Source organism: Ovis canadensis, chromosome 3 (genome assembly GCF_042477335.2).
Source record: "Ovis canadensis isolate MfBH-ARS-UI-01 breed Bighorn chromosome 3, ARS-UI_OviCan_v2, whole genome shotgun sequence".
Lineage (NCBI taxonomy): Eukaryota > Metazoa > Chordata > Mammalia > Artiodactyla > Bovidae > Ovis > Ovis canadensis.
The window spans coordinates 223,364,108-223,382,128 of record NC_091247.1 but is presented as its reverse complement, the minus strand read 5'-3'; the positions used below and the strand labels follow the sequence as shown (position 1 = coordinate 223,382,128).

Here is an 18,021-nt window from a genome sequence, read left to right as displayed (position 1 = left end):
CAGAAAGGAAAACCAGCCAAACCACAGATCACTAGCAATCAGAATTGTCAGAACAAGACTGGCATTCTATTTCCTTATTTGCTATGAGGAAATTTATTAACTAAAACCCATGGTGTCCAATATCCCCTCCCTCCCCCGTGTGTGGTATGTGCTAGAAGCTCTCAGATTACAGATGCTGATAGTACCTGCTTCCTCTCTGGCAGCCCGTATTGGAGAAGTAGATGGTGTCTCTGAACAGCACTCTGTGATTATTCACTTGGGTCACAAACCTAGTAGTTTCAAACATCCCTCCCAGACTCTCACAAGAGAGGACTAACAAAGAAATCAAATTGTTTCTGGAAGAACTGAAATGCCACATGGCTCCAGGTGGTCCATGCCTGCCAGTCACCCTGAACTGTACTTTAGATTTGACTTGAAGGATCACGTCTTGGTCTTCTTCCCAATAGGTCGAGCTCTTCACCTTGGGCTGCCTTTGATTTGATACACCTGGGGAGGATTCAGCCGCTCCACCCTCACAACACCCCCACTCCTGATCACTAGGTGACCTGAGGGGGAAGAGCGGGGAGAAGCACTAACTCAGAGCAGTTCCAAAGTCTGGGCCCAAACCTGCTTTAGACTCTCAACCACAGGTATGGACGGGTCTCAACTGGGTCTCTCTTCCTCATGACAATATTTGAAGCAATGGCAAGTTTTCTCTTACAAGGTCTGAGCCTTAACACTGCTGCACCACTCATATGTTCCCTGGAGGCTGGATCCCGTGTTTATCTCTGTTCCTCAGATGGGGTGTCTGACACTCAACACAATGCCATGAGCCCGGAACATGGAGACTAATGGCCTCGCCCGACACCACTACCATCAACATTCCCTAACACTCTGATCTCACTGGCAACCACTTCTGGTTCATATTGAGTTGAAGGTTAACTTGCTTACATTTACCTTAATTTTTTCCTTCTTCACTTTGGCCACAGCATATTAATCTGTTTTCTTTGGGTGACATCTTAATTATCTTACCAAATAAATGCCTTGGTTAATTGTCCTACTTTTGTGTCATCTGCAAACCTGAGAATAAGCTTTCTTCCTTTTCATCTCTGCTGGAAAAATATGCAGAATGAGGCAGGGCCCAGGACAGAAGCCTGCGGCATAACAACAGTGCTTTCCCTCCAGCGGGGTGATCGTCCCCTCTCTCTCACCTCTGACAGCCAGCTGTCAGGACCAGAGACCGTCAAATGCTTCAATGAGATCAATACACCCAGTTAGCATCTCCTTGACAGACAGCCCTACCCAAAGAGCAAATGAAGCTGGGCACGACTCCAGCTGAGTCAGCATGAAGACCACATCAGTTTCTTTGACAATTCATCGCATTTCATTACTTATTCTCATCAAATACAACTGAAATGTAGGTAGGGGGCCATAATGAATCACTGAATCCAGATTATTTTCCAAGGCCCAGATAAAACTCACTTTCAGAAGAGAGGACCAAGAATTTGTTCACCATCTTGCAATCAAGTGAACATGTAAAAAGGATTAGACTAGTTGGAAAATGTGCCTTGAAAGAGCAGAGTGCAAGCTATGAGCTACATTTATTATGCAAACTTGTGTAGCTGTGAAAAACAGTCCAACTACAATGCAGTTTATTTCTGCATTGCAAATGTGAGAAATGTGAAAGCACCATGGAAAGAAAAAAAGTGCTGTATTAATTTATGGTAACAGTTCCTGAAATAAAATATGGCACTAGAGTAATAGTTTTTATGACTCGGCAATAAAAATTAACAGAGCCAACAATGGTTTTTGTTTAATAATTCTCTTCCGACTCTACAGACATAATTCTGCCTTCACCTTCATCACACTTTCATATGGTTTTAACAGGGGACACACCTCCTCTTCTAAGAATCTCTGTACCTGTCAAAGAGGAAAGCAAATGCAAGACAGAAGAAAACGTTAAAATTTGAGAAATCTGAGAATCCTTTTTTCAATGTCACTTCATAACACAGAGACTTACTTGGATAAACTTTTATGCCACCGCTGAGCTTCTATTTTTCTCAACTCCCTGCAGAAATCTCTCCCTAAACACAGGTAGTTTGCCCCAGCAGGCTGCTGCTCACCCCGCCCCTCCGCCCAAACCAGCCAGCTGTATCCTTTCAGTTGGTCTCACCATTCTCCATCCATTACCAAAGCTAAAACCATCATGCTCCTTCCTTCCTCCCCCTTCAACCAGCTTCCAAGTGACTAACTTACCTTAACAGCCCTTGGACCTGTGCCCTGTGTGCACCTATCTACCCCAGCCTCGGCTCAAAGCCCTCGTCACCAGCTGCTCACCCGCTGCAGCAGCCTCCTTATTGGTCTTCTCACCTCCAGTGTAAGTCCTTCAAATCCAGCACATCAGAGTGTCTCAAATATAAATGATAGGTTCCCATCCGTCTTCTACATTAATCCTAGCTACTCTGGGGGCACCTGACAATCTGGCAACTCTCTCCCATGCTGGACATCCATGCATCTGTCGTCTCTTCACCTCCTGGTGTTCCCTACAAGTAACTCCTACTTGTCCTTAAGATTCAGCTCAGATATCATGTCTTCTGAGAAGTCTTTTCCAACTTCTACTACCCTAGGGTTGTCTCTTTTGTGATCCTAAAAAAGGTGTGCTTCCCTCAATTCTTGCATGAACTTGGTATCACACTGACCTATTTACAAGCCTTTACCGTTAAGTTTTGAGTTCCCTGAAGATCTATTCATCTTTAAAGCACCAGAATTAAATACAGCACCCAAACACAATCTGAGCACCTAGTCTGCACTCAATAAATATTTTTGAATTAGCCCTTGTAATCTTCAAAAGGCCATGAGGAAAAGTGACAAATGTTTGCTGAATACTTACTATGCACCAAGCTAGGCCTTTCAGTCTATCCCATCGGCCAGTAAAAGCAGGAAGTCAAGACTGAACCCGGAGCTGCTACTGTGCTGTGCTTAGTTGCTCAGTCATGTCCAACTCTTTGTGACCCCATGGACTGTAGCCTGGCAGGCTCCTCTGTCCATGGGGATTTTCCAGGCAAGAATATTGGAGTCGGTTTGTATGCCCTCCTCCAGGGGATCTTCCCGACCCAGGGATGGAACCCAGGTCTCCCGCATTGCAAGTGGATTTTTTACTGTCTAAGCCACCAGGGAAGCCCAAGAATACTGGAGTGGGTAGCCTCTCCCTTCTCCAAGGGAACTTCCTGACCCAGGAATCCAACGGGGGTCTCCTGCATTGCAGGTGAAGTCTTCACCAACTGAGTTACCCAGGAAGCCTGAACCCGGAGCTACCTGACAGTAAAACCCAATCTTTGTCCATTACACCACAGGCTCCAGACCAAAGCAGAATTCAGAGAAATCCTCAGGGAGAAATGAACTTAAGGCATTCTCAAAATAACCAAATTTTTAAGTTTTAGATTGCCCTGTGGCTCAGCTGGTAAAGAATCGCCTGCAATGCAGGAGACCTGGGTTCAACCCCTGGGTTGGGAAGATCCCCTGGAGAAGGGAAAGGATACCCCCTCCAGTATTTTGGCTTGGAGAACTCCATGGACTGTTTCGTCCATGGGGTTGCAAAGAATCGGACATAAATGAGCGACTTTCACTTTAAGTTTTAGGCAGCAACCTGCCCTGAATTCTAACTAGCCCCATTCTCATCATACCTCCTATGAAGCAGAAACATAGATTGTACTCCAGGCTCTGCAGCCCAGCGGTGTAAACAGAGCATGTTTGGGGAGGACTGCAGCCCCATGGAAATGTTCTGATGCTTACCTGCTGGGATGCACGGCCGGTGAAAGAAGAAGGATCCAGCAAATGGTCCAACTGGGAGTGGATTGGACTGAAGTAGGCATCAGCCTGGATGCGTTCGATGAGGTCATTGTCACCCCCTTCCTGCTTGACCACGGCAGCTGCCTGCTGCGAGAGCACTCTGATTTTCTCATGGCAATCCTGGGAAGACAGGAGGCACTGGGGTCTCACTAACAGCAGGCATTTGAACGTCAATGCTGTTTATGGCTGGTGCTACAAAGGCCTCTTCTAAAGCTTCATGAACCATCTGCTCTTATGTCCTGCCCAGTTCCTGGCATTTCCCATGGAAACTAAGACCTAATTTCTTCACTGAAAGCAGACTTTTTCTACAAGTGATTGAGCAAGTCAATTTTTAATTAACTGATTTCACCACCATCACCCTCCAAAGATAAGCCTGTTCTACGACAGTCTGTTGTCACTGTTCTGCACCAATACCGTGACTGAATGGAAGGACAGAAACACCTTCATCCACCCTTCTTCAGGGAGGAGAGCAGGACCAAAGGTGCAGTACTTTCAATTTATGCAGGAGCACAAGGGGCTACACACCTGGCGGTTACCCCCAGCTTTCACCATGGCCATAATGATGTTCTCTGTGGCCATGAAAGGCAGCTCCTGCCGGATGCGCCGCTCAATTACCTGGAAGAGTGAAGCGCCAAGAAGGATGCCTCAGGTTACAAAGTCATACGCACAGTAAGACGTAAACTACGACCAAAATCACGCACAGTGGGGACGTGTTCCCCCATGTCCACGAAGAAAGAGGGTAGAAGAATTTGTCTTATTCTATACTGTATTTTTTAAAGTGAAAGTGAAGTCGCTCAGTCGTGTCTGACTCTTTGCGATCCCGTGGACTGTAGTCTACTAGGCTTCTCTGTCCATGGGATTTTCCAGGCAAGAGTACTGGAGTAGATTGCCATTTCCTTCTCCAGGGGATCTTCCTGGCCCAGGGATCGAACCCAGGTCTCCTGCATTGCAGGCAGACGCTTTACCCTCTGAGCCACCAGGGAAGTCTTCTCATACTCCAGAGTATTATTTTGATTTTAAAAAGGGATACTGACTTCATCAGAAAAATTCCTCAAACCTCAAGTCTGCTCCAGTTCGGGGCCTGACTTCAGGAGCTGAGTACAGAATGGAAACAAACCCATCCGCCTCAGGTACCTACAAACGGGCCAGTGGAACAGTCTACCCCGCCAGCCACAGCAGAGCTGATGACTCAGGCTGGCAGACAGTTTTCAGCCAATTCAAAGTACTGCTTCCTCCCTGGTCTATAAACTGGTCTGCGAACTCCACAGACTTGTTCCCGAGAGCTTGTGTCACAACGTGGAGAGTAAGCTCTGGCTGGGAAGCACTCCTCCAACATGTTCACTCCAGAGCACAAAGTCCCACTCTCTGCCACCCCCTCCACCCCCTCTCCAACCCCTCCTGAATGCTGTGCTTTTCAGAGAGGCCTCTTACTTTGGGGTATACCACCAATCCTTCAGAAATGTTCTGCAACGTATTCAGTACAGTATCTGCAGTGAGAAACGCCTCCGCCAAACAGATACGTCTAGAAAAACAAACAGCCAATTCAGTTATCGCTTAAAACAAATAACGATTTCCGTGAAATGCAGGGTGTGTCTCAAGGAGCTGCCCTACTGACGTCTCATGCCAGATGTGCCTCTTGGACAATTCCCTTCAACAGCCTCAATATCCTGATGACCCTTGAATCTACCACCTCTTGCCCAGACCACCTGCCTAGGCGCCAGGCCATACACCTATTTGGAGTTCCACCCGGCTCATCGGTAGGTTCCGCAAGCCCAGGACCTAATGCAGATGCTTCTCCACTGCCTCCTGCTCTGCTCCTCACCCTACTCTTCCTCTCCTGCAGCTCCTGCCTCAGGAAAGGGCACCAGCACCCCATCACCATCTAAACCCCCACTCCAGCCAACTGCCCAGGCCAGTCCCCGTGACATCAATTTAGATCCACATCCTCTCCAGTCACACTGGCACCATGCCAGCGTGGGTGTGGGTTTTTAAAGCAGCCTCCTAACTTGTTCTGACCAGCATCCTGTCTTATAACTGATTCTCCAAACTGTTGCAGGGTGTTTTAGTGGGCACAGCTGACTAGGTCACAGTTTGCTAAAATACAGCTGATGGCTGACTTCCGAATGAGTTCACGTTTTATTTCCATAAATCCTGGATTATGAACACAATCCAGAGAGTTGGCTTTAACTACTGATCATTTCCTCTCAAGAAATTCCAGCAGAATACAAGCAAATAAGAGTGAATCTGCTTTCAAATAAGTATATACATAAAGCAGAAAGTCACGTGGATGCTGGTACCTTATTAGTAACTACTAATTACTCCTGAACCATCTTGGACCTAATCAAGAGGTCACTGTGCCAAGATACCACAGCTGACACCACCTGCCATCAGAACAACATCTACCCTCGTTTTCAGGCCCAGAAGGCCCTTCATAAACCGGCTACTTTCCATGAGCATTCCCACCTCATTTCTTGCCACAGACTTCATCCTCCAGGGCTACCTGACTCCAGTAACTAACTCTCCAAACCGTTCTTTCTCCTGCCTTTGTGCTTTATACGTGCTTCCAATTTCGTTTCACATGATAAATGCCTAGATTTCTTCAGTCTACGGCATTGCCTCCTTGTGAAGCGTCCCTCGACTCCTCCCAACCCCCGCCTTTGCCCCTGCAAGGATACCCTGTACATATTCTAACACACATCACACTGTACCATGTTCCTGCCTCCCTGTTAAGACTCCAGGCTCCTACAGACAAGGAGGGAATACAGGGATGCCCTGTAGTCCTGTTGCTCCCAGGCCCTCTGTGCCCTCTGACAACTTGCTGTGTGTGCTGCCCCTTTCACTGACCGGTTGGCACTGTCATCGAGTGTGCGTTCAAACCACTGCACAGATGCCGTCTGCAAGGGGTCCAAGACGAGGGTCATCAGGTGCCGGGCCAGGCTGCAGCACCGCTCTGAGCGCATAGGGTTCCGCTTGTATGGCATTGCACTTGAGCCTGCCCGTGTAAAGGACAAGAAGCAAAGGCAGGAAGACCTCAGGGGACAGTGCGAGGCCGAGCAGGCTGCTGGCTGAACTGCTCACATGTGCCCACAAACCCGCTGCATCTCGCGGTGTTCCCAGGTCTCCACACGACACTCACCGATCTGCTGTTTTTCAAAGGGCTCCTCCATCTCCTTGAGGTTTGCCAGGAGTCGTATGTCCGTACAAATCTGAGGGAAGCGGGGGCACAAGTGTCACCCACATTATCAGTACTTGGGGGGTCCAGGCAGGGGCTAGACTGATGGAGGAGGTGAGCTCTTCAGGTGCTGCCACCGAGCTGACCGTCAGCACGGAAATGTTCTGGTGAAACACTGCTTAAGATATCACGAGCAGACCATGGCAAGATGAACTTAAGGAGAATGCTGGAACCAATCCTTTTTCACACACCTTCACTTAAGAGGCTCCCCTGACAGACCCAAATTACTAACAGCGCTATCTGACACCTCTTGAGAGCATGATGAAGTCAGAACCTGAGGCTGGGGGGTCAGTCTGTGGTGCCGACTACCCACTGCTGCCTCCACTTACCTTGTGCACCGATGCCCCCAAGCTAGCCAGCACAGAGAGCACCTCAATATCTACTTTTCGTGTATAGGTCTGCCCTGTGATGATAAAAGCCCTAGAAATAAACAGAAAAGAGCTTTAAGTGAAAATATTTCAAAATATAACTGTGTCAGACAAGTGAGCCAACGCAGACCCTAAGCAAAGGCTTGGTCTCACTGAGGTATTAAGTTGCACTCAGTCCAAGACTGCACTGATTAGTGGCTCCAGGAAGAAACTGTACTTCCCACCCCACTTTTTACTAAACCCAAGCGGCCACCCTGACCCAAGGAGGAAACATTCCAGCAAGCCTCTGTTCTGCTGCAGCCCAGTGAAGTGCCTGAAACAAGGAGCCAACGTGGGGGGGTGAGGAGGGGTGAGGGGTGAGGGACGACTTCCCTTGTGGTCCACTGGCTAAGACTCTGTGCTCCCAATCCAGGGGGCCAGGTTGGATCCCTGGTCAAGGAACCAGATCCCACATACCACAATTAAGAGTTCACATGATTCAAGCAAGACCCATCGCAGCCAAAGAAAGAAATATTTTACATAAAAACAACAACAAAAACAAGGAACCACAGGGGAGCCTGGGGGCCCCTGAAGCAAAAAGACAGACTGAGACCAACCTGTCAAAGGCCTTTAGTAAAAACAAAAACAAAACAACACAGGTAAGGCTATTCTCCTGAACTCACAACTGAACAGCTCCTTTATTCTGAAAAATTATAAGGAATAGAATAGAATCCAGGAAACAAAACCACACCAGAGATAGAAGGAAATGGGTGGAAAGACACAGAAAAGGGAAAAAAAAAAAAAAGAACAGCTAAGGCCAAATCTGGAGGGACACTGCCTTTTATTACCTAACAGGGAGGCAGACACTTTCCCCACTCACCTACCTCTTGAATCCTGCCTTTTCTGTCACCATCTTGTCAAGCTGTTCTACCTTGGGAAGAAAAGACATCCCCATAGAAATCCAGGCATGTCTAGTATGAAAGCATCCTGACACGTCATCCTGCTCGGGTTTATGCCTTCAGTACCTTTCCAGTTGAGACTGTACCTATCCCAAGATCCATCGCTCCCACCATCCTGGGGGGCAGCTTTGTTTCTGGTGCTCCCACAGTTGGGTCTGTCTCACCCAGGTCACTCTCTAAGCACACCTTTTGGTCATCTCCCTCGAAGAGCTGCAGGAAGCTGGCCTGGGTGCCAGTGGTACCCTTCACGCCTCGGAAGCGCAGCTCATCCCGGACACGCTTCAGGTTCTGGAGATCCATGCACAGATCCTGAATCCAGAGACAGCAACGTTTCCCAACTGTGGTCAGCTGAGCAGGCCTGAACACAACCCAAGGAGAACACACAGAAGTCTCAAACCAATGACTTGTTTCATAAAACCTTCGTTGCTTCTTCTAATAATCACTGTTACCCCTGGGAAGGGAAAGAATTAAAGTGAAGACATACAAGAGCTAAAAAACTTAAGCAAATACTAGTTAAGCAGATTCAATGTCATTTATAAATATTCAAAGGTTATAAAACTAAAGGGCCACTAGCATAGCTCTTGCTTCAGCATCAAGAGGCACTATAAGGGCAGAGACAATGTCTGCTTTGTTTGTCCCTAGATCTTGGCAAGAAATACACACATAACAAACACTTGCCGAGCATCTAATGTGTTGCTGGTATTGGAAATACAACAAAGAACAGAACAGACCAAGTCCCTGTCTAGTGGAGCTCATACTGTAGTGTAAAAAAGTAAACAAACAAGATAACCGCTCATTTAAAAAATGCTATCAGAAAGTAAAACGAGGACACTGGAGACTGTGGCTCTAGACTGGCAGGAAAGAAAGGACTTTGGAAAGAGTCGAGACCCGATGAAGACCGAGCTGAGCAGCAGAGAACAACCTGGAAACACGCACAATCAGACAACTCTAACTTAACGGCTAATGGCTTTGTCTTCAGTCTAAATCAAAGCCAGCCCACAGCAGGTCTGTTTATAACATAAAACGCGATCATGAAAAAACTATAGTAAAGCCAGAGTTCTAATAGATTACCTAGCCTTCTCTATTAGGCGAATGATGCTGACAGCTGGCAACAGGAAGGTAGCCCACTAAGAATGTCCAAAGCAGACACATAGTCCCAAATTGATCTTTAGGTAGTTTTCCTTAAATAGATTATTGGTATAATAAAGAAAAGAAATTTGCATAGACCTATTCACAGCAGCCTTACACATAACAGCAACAGAGTGGAAACAATCCAAATGTCCAGCAGATAAACAGATAAAAGGTGAACAGATAAAAGGTAGCATATCCATATAATGGTATGTTATTTGGCTGTAAAAGACATTAAGTAATGACACATGCTACAACATGGATGAACACTGAAAATGCTATGTTAAGTGAAATGAAGCCAGTCACAAGGAGATGAGTATTACATGATTCTATTTGATTGAAGTGTTCAAGAGACAAATCCACAAACAGAAAACAGATTTGTGGTTGCCAGGAGGGAGGGAATGGGGAGATGGGAGGGACTGCTAAAGGGTCTTTTGAGGGCAGGGTGATGGAAATATTCTGAAATTACACACTGGTAATGACTGCATAAACTCTCTAAATACACAAAAATTGGGTGAATTTTATGGTATATCAGTTGTATCTCAATAAAGCTGTTTCTTTTTAATTGCAGGTACTGATCCATTCTGAGTCGAGATCTATGCATCAATACCATTTTCTGAATTCCTAACACCTGCTAACTGTGGCAGCAGACACCTCTCATTCCACCATCCCTAAAGGAATACCGGAATGGCTGTATTCCCTGAACACTCTCTAGCAGATGCCGAAGAAGAGTCACAACACAGGTGATGCCAGGTGTGGAGAGACAAAGCACAGAGGGCAACCTTTGTCATGGCTCAGCCACACACAAGGAGCAACAACCCCCTCACATGAACAAATTCTCCTGGTTTCTGCAACCAATAATGTAGGCCCTAATTTTAAGGAAGGTTAAATTAAACTCAATAGGCTTTCCTAAGTTACAGGAGATGATATCCTTGTTGCCATAGCAATACCTACCCCATCAAAACATAAGGCAGATGCCAATACACCACGACTCAAATATCATCACTTGAAACCTGCCACTAGCAATCCAAAAATGACATCATCGGCTTTAAAAAAGGGTTTTACTTGGTAATCATAAAAATGCTTGCACATTAAAAAAAAAAAAAAAGCCAAAGTAGTCAGTATTTACATCTTGGTGCACCTTCCAATCTTTGTACAGTTTACATGCTGTCTTTTCCCCACATTGACCTACATGCATTCCCATGTCTTATTAATCTAACAAGCATCATTTTCCTGGCTGTGTATTATTTTAACCTCTGTATATACTACAGTCTTATTTAATTATTCTCTTATTCTTGGACATTTATAGATTGTTTCCAAGGCTACCATCATAAATAATATTACAACAATGATCTTTGTACATACAGCTTTTTCCGTAATTTGGATTACTTGCATTAAATACTCAAGAATGGAATCACTGAATCAAGAACACTTTCTTGAGAGGCAGAGTGGAAACAGATCTAAGAAGGGAGCAATCAAGAGTGCCCCCTTCCTGGGGCACAAGGCTGGGAGAGCCCCTCTCCTTCCCACTCACACCACAGGAAGGTACCCACCTAAACTCTGGTCCTTCATAGTTACCCCAACTAGCTGTTTGTTATCCTGACCTGGAGAACCACCTGGGTTGATTCTACCAACCAGCACTGATTCCTGGAGTGGGAAAGAAAGGATCAGGCCCTGTGACCTAAATAGGATCTGCTTTCCAACTTCCTCCCTATCACTAAAAGATTTCCCTGTAGGCAAAGGGGATACCAGAAGTGTTAAGAGTATTAACAGCAACAACAAAAAGAGAATACTTTCTGAATACGTATCTGTATACATAGTTTTCAGTGAAACGAACCATTAGATTTACTCTCTCAGCAGTACAGCTTTTAAGGTAGGTATAAGGTTCATTCCTCATAGGCATCCCAAGTGCTTATATTTTGAGTTTTCTTAATCTCAAGGTTACCATGGAGAAGGGAGAACTGAAAGAATAAATGGAAGCTGGATGCCCATAAATAAGCCCAATCCCCAAGAGGTAACCCTCTCACTTACTGGAAATGTGTGAAACCTAAGGTGGGGAGATCGGCTCGTTCCTTGGCAAAGTCGGCAAGCCGAGAGATCACCCTGGCAAGCTGCAAGGAAGACGGTGTGGGAGAAAGACAGTGAATTCAGGCTGAGCACTGCATAAACAGAACTAAACTTGGAGACAAATTCATCTACAATTACACTTCAGCTCACAGAAGGCAGAGGCCACATTTTTTCATCTTTGTATCTTAAAGCACCAAACAACGTTCAAAAACTGAGCTGACTACCTAAAATGCCACAAATTATTTCTGCAGAGTTTTAAGAAAACTGGCATGCTCATGAAGAAAAACAGACAAAATCATAATCTGACCCACACATTCCAGCAATAAGCTGCTGGTTACACTTCCCTCACTTTAAAAGCACTAACTCATACAGTATTTTAACTCAAGAAGAGACAATTAGTCCTAGAGATCAGATCTAGGATCATTCATCTGAGTACACAGTAACTTATTTAGATCTATTCTGTGCTGATTTATTCAAGGCGGTACCCATCTCCTGTCACAGGGAATCTTAGTACTGGCAGGAAATTTGTCAACTTCTCACCTTTGGCAAAAGCAGGTCAAATGCATTTCTGAGAATGATCAGGTCCTGCAAGGAAAAATGCAGTCACCTTACATTAATCAGCTTCGCCCAAACGTTATGACCTAACACTTTACGGCCGTCACATCTGGGTTTCTTAGCTAGTTGCCTATCTTACTTTCAGCAATACACTGTGCAAGTCAGAAGCTGCTAACAGAACTTTTCTGATTACTGCCTTAAAAGCCTACCAACTGAGAGAGCAGTACTGCTAGGATCTATAAGCACAAAGCCTTTATACTTATAACGCCCTAATTATGGGGTATCTAACTTAACTGGAAAATGATAAGGGGCAGCCCTGTCATGAATATGACAAAGATGTCCAGGTCAACAGGGTTTCCATCTTCCTGGACAATAGCATTTGAGTTTCTGAGAAGACTCTGCAGGGCACATTCCATTAGTTTCTGCTCCCTTTTCTTTCCATGTCTGTTATTGCTAACAACAAAAAAGGCATGAACTAAAGGATCTAGGTTTAGGAAATTTAACGCTGTTCTTGGGGGAGTGAGATGATGTAAGTGTTGCAAGCAACTCCAACACATGCTTGAGACGGTAACTGTTAAGCCCAACTACATGCTGGATACTTTAAAAAAGCATACTCCAAGTTAGAGGACTGCTCTTCTCTCATTATCTGACTAATTATACACAGATGCCTTTAATTATGTACCACTTTAGACAAAAAAAAGTTATGTGGGGGCAACTTAAAAACTACTGGCTTCTTTCTGAACTGGAAGTGTATCTGGAAACTAACTTCTAGTCCCCCAGGTACACTGTGACTAGGGCAGAGGTTTGGAGTCATTGTACCTAGGTCTGTAGCCTTTCCAGGTTGGGCAGGTTCTTCAACCTCTTTAAGTTTCCTCATCTGTGGAGGTGGGGATTATAAAGCTAGAGCCAAAGACTTTATATTCTGAATCCATTTACATGAAATTTCAAGAAAAGACACAACTATAGACACAAAAAGCAGGTCTCAGCAGTTGTTTGGGACTGGAAGCAGGAGTGGGGACTGATGGCAAACAAGCAAGACAGACCGTCTTGGGATGAGGGGTGTGTTCTAAAACTAGCGTGTGGTGAGGCTGAATGTTGCATAAATTTATTAAAGCTCACTGAACTATCCATCTAAAATGGGTGAATTTATGGTATTAAATTATACCTTAATAAAGTTATTTTAAAATGGAAACAACAGCATCTATTATGCCTGTTGTGACGAAAAAATGAATACATATGAAGTGCTCACCTAGTAAACTCTTAGGCAAATGCCTGCTTGTTACTGTTTCATGTTTGACTATGAGACACTTTTGCTAGTTAAAGGATTTAAGAATTATAATGCAATTACCTTTTCTTTTCAGAAGTTACAGCGAAGAGTTATAAAGGACTTTGGAAAGAAAATCCCTTTGGAAAAGTACTTTGGCCACTAAAATGCTAAGCTCTCAAGCTATGTCCAGTATACTGATGTATATAGGCAGTATCTGTACATCATTTTATGGAGGTCATTAGGGGCTTACAGTTTAGACTGGAAGGATACCAAAAGCAGAAACTTCCTGAGCACTGAGATCCTAAGACCTATGGAGTCACTTCCTAAAATGGACAAAATCCATTAAAATGTATCAATGCATTATAAAGCCTGAGTCCTAGTGGACACAGAACAGCATGGGCTCCTACTGTATTGTCTCCCACATAGCAGGAGGTGGCGCCAAGATGGATAATGCCAGCAGCTTTGGGGCAGCAGTGGGCAAACGTGTGCACGTGGGCCATCACATCATGTCGTAACTGCTTCTCCTCTTCAGCTGCCATCTTGAAGTCGATGTTGTCCAGGTTAGATTTCATCTCCTGGATTTGTTCCTCTGTGACAGGCAAACCCAGTGTCTGCAGAAGAGGAAAAATAAAATGAAATAACTTCTTATGTCACATTATTTGATGGGAATGACAGCAAAAAACAACACTGATTCATGTTACTGTTTATGCCCTACCTTCCAATTCTTAAACTAAAACTTGGGGCAGTTAAACTAAAAGGACATGGGGAGGAAGAGACAACTATCTTTTTAAAAATTTTGGCTGCGCTGGGCCTTTGTTGTGGCATGTGGGCCCTTTTTGAGGGCACGGGCTCAGCAGTTGCAGTGCTTAAGCTTAGTTGCCCTGCTGCCTGTGGGATCTTACCTCCCTGACCAGGGATTGAACCTGCATCTCCTGCATTGGAAGGTGGATTCTTACCCACTGGACCACCACGGAAGTCCCCAGGAAGCTTTCTAAATGAATCTTGGCAAGTCATATTCTAAGTAAACTCCAATATACACAACAATGTAGTCCTGATTTCCATTCCTTCTGCCCCCAACATCTCTGCTCACTCCCTCACAGGTTCTGGTCTCTGGGCTCAAATGCCATCTCCTCAGAGAGGCTTTCCTGACATCAATACGAAACACCCTTCTTCGGTGTCACTCGCTATCCCTTTAACCTGGTTTTATTTAGAGCACTTACTGCCATATGACATTTTTACACATCTTTTAGCCTGTCTCTCCTCTCTAGAATGTATAGACTCCCTGAAAGGACAGCTTTGTGGTATTTATTGCTTAGGCTCTTTAGTGCTTGGCTCTTAAGTGCCCAGAGTGTGGGATCCCGGCCACAGCTTTATATCTTATCTAGTTGGATTTAGTCAGAGAAACCGAAATTAGCAACGCTGTTAGTAGCTCTGCCAACAAATTATGTGCAGCGAATTCAGTGCAACTGAAAGCAATTCCAGGAGATATTAATGAGAAAATAAACACACCAACATCTCACATTCATCCATCACTGAATAAAATCAGGCTGACAAAAAACAGCTGGCAGCCCACTGGCAGCTCAGAACCCTGGAGCCAAGTGCTAAGTATGTACACTGGTGAATTTTACCCAAACCTCACTTCAAAGTCCCAAGGCCTGGTCCTGAGAAGGAGCTCACATCTTAAGACCTATCTAGTCATATGTGGCTATTTACATTTAAACTAGTGAAAATTCAGTTCCTTAGTCACACTACATCTGGCCAAGCTGCCTTGGATCTTTGAGCGAAGACATCATAGGGCTCCTCCCAAAACAGAACAGCAGGGGGCAGTGTGGTCAAACTGCTTCCTCCCCAAGCAACGCATCCTCAAAATCCAAGGCGGACGAATTTTTTGCGCTTGCCCTAGTTTCTCATTCCTCAAGTTTGTTTTTTTTTTTTTTTAAACTATTAAATTGTTATGTACTTCCTGCTGTTCATTTTGACACCCTAGCTAATAGATAATACAGACTCAGGAGATATCAAAATTGGATGCATTTCAGGCACTGTGTAGACTGGGCAGAGGAAAGGATACATACTGACTCTACATTTCAATTCCAGCTTGAAGTTCTTACAAGCTATGGTGACTGGCACCAGCCTCATCTACACGGAATACCAAGTAAAACAGAAAACAGAGTAGATGCTGCTGCTGCTGCTGCTGCTGCTAAGTCCCTTCAGTCCTGTCTGACTCTGTGCGACCCCGTAGGTAACAAATGACAACACACTTCATGTCCTGATCTACTATTATTGTTATCCGAGCTCTGTGTTTATGAAATCTGTGCCTTCATTTTATCCTCTGTAAAACAGGAATCACATGCTTATAAAGAATTGTTTTGAGAATTAGTAAATTAATTTTTAAGGTCTTCAAACTGCTGAGCACACATAGCAGGCACTGTAGAAATGTCTGCTAGCATTTAAAAAAATTTTTTTATTGGAGTATAGTTGCTTTAAAAGAATGTGTTAGTTTCAGGTGAAAAGCAAAATCAATCAGTTATCATATATCCATCCACTTTTTTAGATTCTTTTCCTATATAAGCCATTACAGAGTACTGTGTCTGCTAGTGTCATGTACTACTTTATTTCTTGAGCAAGGTGATAGGAAGGGTGTAAAATTTAGGAAGAAAGTTTCCTGTTCGGGGACCCTATACCTTGGTCCTAGGTAGGTACTCAGATTGTTTCTGAGGTTACTAAATGTCATTTCGGAGAGGACTGCCATCTTGCTTGTGTGGCATTTTCCTCGGAAACTTTATAGCTCTCTGGATCACTCTCATGCTTCCTTCAGCGCTTCTGTGACGATCCTTCTGGGGCTATTTCTGAAACCGCTCGGCAGAATACCTCTACATGAAGCTCTCAGAACCCATAACTCGCATCTAATAACCCCCTACCCTGATTCTCTCTCCCCAGAGACAAAAAAAGGCAGTCTAGTGAAGAAGAAAAAATGGCCCAGGAAATGTGTATTTTGCAGTGACAGGTCTCTGACTACACAGAGGCATGTGGAGGGCGAGGTGGCTGGGCGTTCAGTTAGGCTTTGCATGGTCACGGGTTCACACCGGGTTCCTTTATTTATAGGAGAGTGCTAACTCGCTTCAGTCATTTCCGACTCTTGGCGACTCCATGGACTGTATAGCCCGCTAGGCTCCTCTCTCCATCGGATTCTCTAGGCAAGAATACTGGAGTGGGTTGTCATAATGGTTAGAAGCAAATATCTCACTGGCACATCATCGAGGCTTGGTCTTCTCTCCTATAACGTGGGGAACCGCGCCCTAGTTTGCAAAGTCTTTCTGAGTTAACCGGGTAAAGATGTGTGCAGAAGCGAGCACAACCGCACAGAAGGAGCACTCGGCGGTGCACTCCTACAGGAACCGCCAAGACTTACTCCCGGAAACGGTAACTGCACTTCTCGCCGCCCACCGTCCATCTCCAACCCTCCACCATTAAAACGTGTGAGGTAACAGGTGGCGACTGCTGGGCCTCCTGCCCTGGCCTTCCTGGGGCCGTTCCTCCGGAAAGGGAACACCTGGCCGAAAATAGCGGGGCAGCTGCCTGGGGAGGCTCAGCCCGCGCACTAAGTCCCAGCCTGGCACGTGCAGGGAGGGGCCCGCCTCCAGATGCGTTACCTGCTCGGCCTCCGCCAGCCATAGCCAGAGCTGCCGCCAGGTCCGGAATTTGTACTTGTCGCTAAACAGGAAGCACATCTCCGGGCTGGCATAACGGGAAGCAAGCGGCGAGCGATAGCTATCGTACTCACAGGCCGCCTCCCGCCCGCCACAGTCGCCCCCTGCGGCCATCCCGGACTCTGGACCCCGCCGGAGCTGACTGGGTCAGCGAGGGCGGAAGCGGAAGTCTGTGGGCGGGACTTCTTCCACTTGGTTCCACCCCTGGGGTTTCCGGGAGACCAGAGCCTTCAGGGCTGCAGAGTTTAGGCTCTTCGCTGCTGAGGGTTAAAGCGTTTCTCTTCGTTTTACGAGAAACGTGGTCAGTGCTTCACAAGTTACCTCCGCAGCTCTGCGTTTCAGTTTTCTCATCCGAAAAAAGGTACATTAAGACCCGCCTTTAGGATTGCTCTGAGGACCTCAAATTGATGTCCAAGACATTTGGAAAGCACTGTTTTTCTGCTATTATTTTTGTCTCCTCCCCTCCCCTACTCCTGCCGCCTGCCGGGCCCCCAGCACGGTTCTGAGACAAGTACAAGACAGGGGAAATCGGCATTGAGTTCTCCGCCCTGGGACACGTCTTTCCCACTACATCTTACTCAAGGTCCAGGTCAGAAAATGTCACCGATGAACCCACTCTTCCCTCTGGTTGGCCACTAATAATAAACCCACTAATGTTTATGGTGGTCTCACCGGTGGCTCAGACGGTAAAGAATCTGCTTGCGATGCAGGAGACCTGGGTTCGATCCCTTGGTGGGGAAGATCCCCTGAAAAAGGGAATGGCTACCCCAGTCCAGTATTCTTGCCTGGAGAATTGCATGGACAGAGGGAGCCTGGTGGGCTACAGTCCATGGTGTCGCAGAGTCCGAGGGTACTGAGGGACTAACACTTCACTTTCACTAGGTATCAGGCACTGACCTGAGTGCTTTACACAAGTAATCTCATTAAATCC

At 45.7% G+C, this 18,021-nt stretch overlaps 1 protein-coding gene across 1 annotated transcript; it reads right to left on the bottom strand.

The window, feature by feature from the left end:
• Positions 1-1,766: 1,766 nt before the first annotated feature.
• On the bottom strand, positions 1,767-17,503 carry ADSL (adenylosuccinate lyase). Its single transcript, XM_069586080.1, has 13 exons — positions 17,034-17,503; positions 13,791-13,994; positions 12,102-12,146; positions 11,526-11,605; positions 8,553-8,724; positions 8,292-8,338; positions 7,390-7,480; positions 6,965-7,034; positions 6,673-6,820; positions 5,260-5,350; positions 4,354-4,443; positions 3,772-3,948; positions 1,767-1,899 (listed from the first exon to the last, which is right to left on the bottom strand). Exons 1-13 carry the CDS (start codon positions 17,202-17,204, stop codon positions 1,813-1,815), a joined length of 1,473 nt encoding a protein of 490 aa, XP_069442181.1. The 5' UTR covers positions 17,205-17,503; the 3' UTR covers positions 1,767-1,812.
• Positions 17,504-18,021: the final 518 nt, after the last annotated feature.